At 36.0% G+C, this 8,957-nt stretch overlaps 1 protein-coding gene across 1 annotated transcript in view; it reads left to right on the forward strand.

Annotated features, from left to right (window-relative positions):
• GRB14 (growth factor receptor bound protein 14) overlaps positions 1 to 7,839 on the forward strand; it is a 54,458-nt gene extending 46,619 nt beyond the window's left edge. The window contains exons 10-14 of the mRNA XM_026037250.1: positions 126 to 242; positions 385 to 442; positions 534 to 621; positions 4,407 to 4,500; positions 7,508 to 7,839. Of these exons, the coding sequence (XP_025893035.1) occupies positions 126 to 242; positions 385 to 442; positions 534 to 621; positions 4,407 to 4,500; positions 7,508 to 7,654 (504 nt within the window). The 3' untranslated portion in view covers positions 7,655 to 7,839. The remainder of the gene's footprint in view (positions 1 to 125; positions 243 to 384; positions 443 to 533; positions 622 to 4,406; positions 4,501 to 7,507) is intronic.
• The last annotated feature ends 1,118 nt before the right edge of the window (positions 7,840 to 8,957 follow it).

The following is an 8,957-nucleotide window of genomic DNA, read 5'->3' on the forward strand; positions in this document are numbered from 1 at the left end:
CAGATATTTGAACCACAGTTTAAGAAAAACAATGTTTTCTTAAAAACTCTCAAGAAAACCCACAAATTATACATACCTATATAAGTGTGTTTGTGTGTGTGTGTGTATCTTTTTATTTTTTTCAGAGAAGCATTTCAGAAAATTCTTTAGTAGCAATGGATTTTTCAGGACACAGAAGCAGAATTATAGAAAATCCAACAGAAGCCCTTTCAGTTGCAGTTGAAGAAGGATTAGCCTGGCGGGTATAAAAACCTTTTTTTTTTTTTTTTTTTTTAATCAGAAACTGCTTATGATGTTTTATTCCTTACCAAAAAGAAAAAAAGGAAAAAAAAAAAAAAGAAAAAAAGCTTTGAAATTATGTTTTTTTTCTCCTCTCTCACATAGAGGAGGGGGTGTCTACGACTCAATTCACACGGTAGTCCTACTGCCATGCCTAACATAGGTATGTGTCAGTAAATTCATTATGAGAAGAATGTAATAGTTGATAGTTTCAATAAAAGCAACCTGATTTTTAAGAATCTGTATTTCTCCAGCTATACACAGATCTCAGTCATGGTTTCATCATAAAATCTCTAGAGATGAAGCTCAGAGACTTATTTTGCAGCATGGACTTGTAGATGGGTAAGTTAATTCTTTACATAACTCTTCTGAGGCACATTTCTAGTCAACAACTACTGTTTTCATGTGCTTTTTATTTGGGGGAAGATGGAGGAAAGAAGATTTTGCACTTACCTAATAGAAATATTTTTTTTTAATATATATAGGGCTATCTGGGGATCAATTGGTTTCTATTTTATATCTTCTCAAGCAATAAAGTGGTGATCTAACACTTTGATACTGTCACTGACAGATTACTTATGTCTGCTCAGAGCCACGCATTTGAGCTCTGTATTTGCACGATATTCTCTGTGAACCATCAACTTTGGCACCAGGGCCTTTTGTATCTCTTATTAGTGATGAAAGAATGAAAGCAAGAAAAAGTTGCTTAACCTTATTCCAGGATGAACTATGCAGAGACAGCAATTGAAAAAAAAATGCACTTCTATTCATGCAATGAGTTAAAATCTTACTATACCTTTCTGGTAAACAGTTAACACTATGGTAAGACTATTGACTTCTATTTTTCTTGCATTTAAGTATTAATTCAGAAAATAAACAACAACAAACTAAAATCAGAATATGTATTTCCTTTTCAAATCCTTCTGTTGTTCACTCAAATATTTTTATCCTTCCTTACATAATATATGAAGACTTGGCCTCCTTCACATACGGAGTTTTTCAGTGAAACCTAAAATTTCTGTTGATCTGATTCTAGTTAAGTACCTGTAGCATTAGACCACTGGTTACTTTCCTTCAGTTTTAGATCAAATATATTGTAATATTATTTCCCACATCTGCAGAGAATGCTCTGGCAAAAGGAAAGAAATAAAAGATCAAAAAAAATAGGGGGAGAGAGGGAAGAAAGAGAATTTTAAAAAGTCTTACTTGGTAAGTGAAGATCCTTACAGAGTGGGTTTTTTTTTTTTTTTTTTTTTTTCCCCTCTTTGTTACAAGAGAAAAGACATGGCATAAATCCACATTTATTTCTGAGGAGTATGCAGTTCTAGGTCTGATGAATTTTCTTGTGTATTTCAGTGGCCACACAGAGATATTGTTAAATGAGACTCAGGAAACCTGGGGAATAAAGAGCAATAGCATTTGAAATGAGAAAATGAAAACTTTGCAAGCATTGGCTTAGTTCAGTGTTGTTTATGTAGTATTCTAGGACCTGTTCAGGGATACGTCTCATGGTTTTGATGATGATGATCCTCTTGAGAAGACTGTTGAGAATTGATTGCACCATGATAGTGTAGGAAATCGTGTGCTGATAGATAAGTATTCATGAACTGCAATGAAGACATGAATATTTTATGGCATTTGACAAATGCATTGCTTTTTGAAGGGCTGAAAGAGTATATTGTTACCAGAAATACAGGAGTTTTTCATGGGAAGAGGAAGATTTCATTTTTTTTGCGGGAGGGAGGAAAAAACCCTGCATATTCAACTTTTGAGGTACTTCAAAGACTGATCACACCCATAGATCTCCTGCATATGTAACAGCAGATGGTATGGCGCTCTGTAATACTATATGTACCAACAAATACATTGTTCATAATGGCAAAAGGCTATGATATAAAGTATCTACTTAATAGTCATGGTTTTTGTATAATCTAATAGCAGATTAGAGCCTGATACAAGGGGATAATGACTTGGCATCTACTGTTTTGGGGTAAAACGTTCTTAAAGAATTTTATGTAGCAACACTGCAAGTTTGATAGTTGACTCCCTCCCCTCAGACACTTGAATGATTTCAGTGATTGACAGGCTTGCAAACTAGTCAGCCTCTGATGAGGGAAAGGGGTAATAGCTTTACCAAAAATCCCATATCAAAATGCAATTTGTCCTTCAGAGAATTCCTTATACATTTATGAAGTAGTAGTTCTTAGGAGTCATCCAACCTGTCTGAAGAGCTCCCTTCTAACCAATGTTTCCAGAATTCTGTGAGCTAGAGGCTTTTCTATGTAATAAATTCTTTTTTTTTTTTTTAAAGGTTCTTGGTCTCAACTAAAGCAGGCCTGCTGTGATATAGATAGGAAAGCGTGAAGATCTTTATGTGGGTAGAACAAATCCTGCTTCACTATTCTGTTAGAGCAGGGAATAAAAAATAAGAAAGTGGTCTGTAAGGGAATTTGTGAATGGGAACAGAGTGGAACATTCTCTCGTATTTTCTTTCTTATGTGATTACTTTGTGTGCGATTTAATGTGGATCCCAGTATTTGATTGTAGAGACCTCATTTTGGATATCTGGCAAGTGCCATATTATCATAAAGGTATTTTTCTAGACTTGAACAAATAAACAGTCTAATCCTAATGACACATATATTAAAAAAATCAAATTAATCTAATTGTGCATCTAATGCATCTAATTGTGCTCTGAAAAATCTGTTATATGGCTATGGAAGGGGTAAAAGACCACTAGATGGTGAGAGAGAGCTTATTAGGAAAACAGTATACTGAGAACTCTGTCCTTAAACTTGCCATGTGCTCTTGCTAGCTCTGTGCTGAGCTGGCAGTTATCCCTCAGGAAAAAGGGTAAAACCTGAATAAAGAGATGAAAAACTGAATCAGAATTCTGAATTGGACTGAATGGGGAGGAGTATAATGTTAATGATTAGGGACTCCGAATTAGTTAATTCTGGATACTTTCTTACTTTTGTTGTAAGAACAGGACTCTCAAAGCTCTGAGGATAGAAATAGTGTCTAATGGTTTGGATCCATGCCTCAGTCAATGACAGGCCACTCTAAACCTGTGTTGTCCTCATCCTTCTCCTGAAATCTTTTCTTGTCATACAGCAGTAGTGCCTGCATTCCTCCCTGATGTGCTGTTGGGAAAAGTAGATGGCTGGTTCTTGTTAGGTTGATAAGTGTAAATCCATTTGCCCATTATTTTTTTCTCTTTGTGCGTGTCTCCTCAGAGAGGATAATGCCAGTGTCTGTCCTTGCGTTTCCCTTCTTGTGCATTCGGTAGCTCTCTCTCTTCCACACGTGTACAGTAAAAGCAGTTCAGGCTTCTTTTCACTGTAAAGCTGCACTTCCAGGCACGTCCCTCTGGCCTGCACGCTGTTCCTCTCTGCTCATGTTCCAGACTCAGTGACTCAAAGCCATTTCCTATCATATTCATCCAATGCCCATGCCAGAACATTTCCAGGATTTTGGTAAAATCAGTAAAATCAGGTAAAATCAGGTCTGGCAAAATCAGTAATTTGGATGGAATGAATTATCAGTGGACTAGATGCAGTGACACCGCAGGTGAGAGTGTTTGGATTTGAATAATGATACTACAAAATGAGCAGCCTGTGGCTGAGTCTCTGAGAATTTTGCTGATGTGCAGATATGAGTGTGTGTTTATAAATATTGGCCAGATATGAAAATCTTCCTGGAATAATACAGCATATTTCCATTTTTGGAGATGTTTTGCTGAACTGCCTTGCAAATTGTCCCCATGAAAATTGAAACTTAGTTATCTGTCAGTGTCCAAGCAAAAACTGTGGTCAAAACATAAACTTTGAGGGTGCTTTTTATTTATGTGAAGCGATGCATTGTAACTCTGCAGCGTAAAAGCTAGCACCTTTAGGATCATTCATTCTGAGAATGCACATTTTTCACATAACAGGCAAGAAAATGAAGAAAATTTTAAAAAGTGTTTTAAGGGAAGCATTTTCAAAGAAATAATACTTATGAGTGTGATTTTTGTAATTAAAATTATTTTTGTTTTTCATTAATGCTTAACTGGTTTAACAATATTTACCAAAAAAAAAAAATCTTTACGGAGTGATCTTACCATGAAAAATTTCAATTTCTTTTAGGGTATTCTTGGTACGTGACAGTCAAAGTAACCCCAAAACATTTGTATTGTCATTGAGTCATGGATTAAAAATAAAGCACTTTCAAATTGTACCAGTAAGTAAAATTTTCAGTTTTTATATTCATATATGTATGTGTGTGTGTATGTATATACAGTTGTAAAAATATATCATCAAAGAATTATGGTAGAATATTAATGGATTGTTTGCATTTTACTGTTCTAAGAAATATGGTAGACATAATACCTCTACTACTAAGAAATACAGATATTTGCAAATAGAACTGAACATTTCTGAGCTTCTGTGATTTCTGTGATGTTATGAAACTTGACTGGTGTTGTGAAACATATGTCTTGGTTTACCTAAAAAGTTGCTTGAAATGGGACAAATCTATTTTAACTGGAACATAGGCAACCTTGCTGGCATGAAAATCTTATTAAAATAAAGGTCATACTGTCTTTTTCCATTTTTTCAGTACATGCAAAATTTCTTTAGGTCTCAGTTTAGGTGGAATGCCAACAAGCAGAGCATGTGTCTGTGTCTCTCTGATTCATCTTTCAGAATAGTTTCTCTCGAATAGTTCAGAATAGTTGGGGTGAAACACTTTTTGTTGACCATTCTTCATTCATGTTTTTGTGGTATATCCATATGGAAATCTGTTCTAGACGGACAGCTTTTGCTAAAATTGATATGACTTTTGCAGGGGGGAGTTATCTAAAGTAAAGCAATTTATCTCCTCCTGGTTAGCAAGGAGAGTTGAGGAAGGCAGGAGTCTATAATGAGAATAACTTCATCCAAAGAGAGAGCATGTAAATGTGGAAATTGGTAATATCCCAAACACACGTATGTTTTAACCGCCTGAAGTCAGTCTGTTTTCAGTCCTCTTCCATCCTCCTCATGCAGTGCCCAAGCCCTGACTTGTTGCATGCTCTCTTTCTGCTAGAACAAGAGTTTTCAAGTTCAAAAAATATTTTTGGAGAAAAAGAACTTTGCTCCCAGTTCTTTCTTATCAAATCTCTCAATGAAGTTAGCATTTTCTAAGAAAGAAGACATTTTGTGTTAGTGCAGTAAGTTGAAAACTTATTAGTTGGAGATAAAAGTTACCTTCTTGAACTTCAATTCCTACACTTCTTCCAAACTCTCATCTCTTTTCAGCCATCAGGAAGAGAAGATAAACCTTTCCACTCAAAGTAAATAAATAAGTGACATTCTAGAGGTCTCTTTTGCAGGTTAGAACAAAACATTCAGCCTCTAAATGATTTTTCCTTATGGTTTTGGTTGTTTCAGATTATACTGCATTTAAAAATACCCCCTTACAGTTAGAAGATCCACCCTGCCAGTCCCATTTTTTTTCCCCACATTAACAAGGTGCAACATGTTAACATTGGTGACATGCAGAAGATATTACAGGTGGGTGGTAGGAAGTTGATTGCAAGAAGATAAGACATTTGGGATACACTCGGGATCCCATACTGTGAAAATCAGGGAACTCCATAACAGAAATGTATTCTTCATCCCTATTACTCTGGGCAGATAGAAATTAACCTCAGTGTAGTCTACTCTGAAATCAGCTATTCTGTAGTCCAAATGAAGAAAGAAAAAAATGATAGGCATGTATTTTTGGGACTGCTCATTTCCTAGTACATCTTCTCTTAGCCTTCATAAACTGTCTTAGATATTAGGTTGCTGGGCAGCAAAATGTCTATATAAGCTCTTTACAAAATATTGATCACTTTGTTCAGTATTTGGAATTAACTTTAAGGGATGTAAAAGCAATAACAACAACAACAAAACTAAAACTGAAGTCCCAGTCAACAGACCTGTGCAATGTCAACTGTGCCTTGTCTTCAGTGTGTTGGCCGGAAAATTGCATGCATAAAAAAAGTCCCATGACTGATAATCCATTTTCAGGTTTTGGCTGAAGAACAGGAATTTACACATGCACACACTGATATATCCTTAACTAGCAGTGTTTGACCTGGCTTGACTAAAGTCTGAGAAAAAAAGAAATTAAAAACTACTTCCAGACATGGTAGAAAGGGGTAGAATAACCAGGAGTCATAAGCAGTCCAACAGCTGCTTCAGATAAGAAATCTTAATTAAAGGTAAGAGAGCTAATTACACCTTCTCCCTTCCTCTATACCCCAAGAAGGCTAGTGGCATCTTTCTCTAGCGCAGCGTCTGCTGCCCTGCACTAACCCTACTTCAGGAAGTTCTTTTGTTCACGGTCTACATCTTATAAAGTGTATCTTTCCTCTTTTCTCTTAAAAAAAAAAAAAAAAAAATTCTTCTCCTATTGTACTGAAGCTTTTTGATATTAGATATATCAGCAGGAGGGAAAATCTGTCAAGCAAGTATATAGGCAGAATTAGCAGAGCAATTCAGATTGTGAGAGAGCTAATTCTAAGTAGCAGACTAGGGAAATACTGCTTTTTAAGTTTTCAAGTTTCAGGAAGAAAAAAAGATATTTTAATATATATTTTATAAAAAAGATATTTTACAGTTTCTTCTTTTTTTTTTTTTTCTCTCATACATGACTAGCTGTGCTAACACATGTTTTTGCAGCAATGGTAGTTCTTTATTATAACCACACGTTTCTACCTGAATAATATTACTTTTATGGTAGTTCCTTGGACAGCAAGTACTACTCAGTACACTTGTGTGTAGCCACATCACACTCTACAAACTCAGTGACCCAAAATTTGTTATCTATACAGACCACTGAATGGAACAAGGGTTGGTGAGGAAGTCTATGAGTAGGCTGAAACTTGACAGTTCTCAGTTAGTCTGTAGAATCTCTAAGTTTGTGTAGGCTTCAGCTCTGATTCTAAAGCAAAGGCATACAACAATGTTATTAGCTCAGAAAGAATGCTAATTACATAGCTTTTTCACTACTAGGCATATACCTAACATAGATGGAAAGTAAAAAGGATGTATTGATTGTTTCTGATCTTGCAGTGAATGGTCCCTGTATTTCCCCTTCTCCTCCCTAGTAATAAGATTATAAATATTTTGGTCTGCCAGAAGATTTCTCAAATCTTTCCACTGGGAAGAAATGCCAGAGCAAAAGAGGATTTTACTCTCTTGTTTTTCTATTTTTACAGTTGGAAGATGATGGGAAGCTATTCTATACCCTTGATGATGGTCATACCAGATTTACTGATCTCATCCAGCTAGTGGAGTTCTACCAACTTAATAAAGGAGTCCTGCCTTGCAAGTTAAAACACTACTGTGCACGAATTGCTGTTTAACCAAAGCCTCTATTGCTTCATCAGAGGGAAGGGAAGATACTAGAATACTTTTTCTCCCTCAAGGCAGTTTCTGTAGTAAAAAGGGAAAAAGCATTATGTTCAAAAGATTTTAAACTTCATCTGGAAAAAGAATTTATATGCTTCATAGATTAAGTACTGTGCATTGTGATTGTCACTGCAAAAAATAACTTTCTAAGAAACGTTATTCATATGTAATTATTTAGTGTTGTCTTGGATTTTTTTTTTTTCCAATTGAGGAATTTTTAAAAAATAATGTTGTATAACTTCATCTACAAAAATAAAACTGAAATTCTTTGTTCTTAGCTTTAAAATGAATTGGTTGCCTTTTCAAATGTTTCTCGTAATTTCTATTCATCAGATGGAAGAACACCTTTCACTTTGGTGAGAATTAGAAGCTAAACTGTGCATTTTATTTGTAAATAAAATGATAAAGTATTTTGCACTATATTTTTGAATGTTACTTCAAGGATTATCACATATAAAAATTAAAATAATTAAAACTGCTTATAGCTGATGAGCTGTATTGAGTTGTCCTATTCCTACTATAATATTTTAAAAGATCTTTTCTAATCTAATGACTAGATCTACACTTTTATACAGACCTAGTGTGTCGTTGCTTGACTATGATATGTATAAGCATGCATAACATGGTTTAATGTACACCTAGATACACGCTGTTCTCTCCCTCAAACTCATATGCACACACACACAGGTCTGTTAAGTACTGTATATTGTTTCAGAGTTGGGAAGAAAGGCAACTTCTGTGTCCCTTAAAATAAACAGAAGTGAATGCAGTGAACTTTACTGTTTGCTTAAAACCTTTTTTGAGTATATCTGCAGTCAATACTTGGCTTAATTTATCACAGAATAACAAACTGAAACATAGCTACCAGTCAACAAGTCTTTAAAGTTTACTGAATAGCTAACATTCCAGCTAAGGAGAGCTTTTATGGTAGAGCAAATTGAATTTTGGACCGTAGCAGTAGAAATAGTTTTGGTATCTGTGTTTTGAAAGAGCGGTGAAACTGTTGTGTCTTTGAAGAGAGTCACGTGGAGCGGGGGCTCCAGTGGAAAGGAGGTCCCTGGGCTAATGCTTTGCTGGCCGGAAGGTTTCACCCTGTGACGAGGGCTCAGGACGTGGCTCCGGGTAGAGGCTGGAGCGCGAGGCCGCGCTTGGAGCCAGGCCGCGTTGCTCCTCGCAGCAGAGCCCTGCCCGGCACCTCCAGCAAGTCTCTGCGGGCAGCTCTGCAGCCTCGCGCTCGGCATCGCGTGCCTGTGGAAG

This window comes from Nothoprocta perdicaria, unplaced genomic scaffold, assembly GCF_003342845.1.
Source record: "Nothoprocta perdicaria isolate Ctin4 unplaced genomic scaffold, notPer1 scaffold_0, whole genome shotgun sequence".
NCBI lineage: Eukaryota > Metazoa > Chordata > Aves > Tinamiformes > Tinamidae > Nothoprocta > Nothoprocta perdicaria.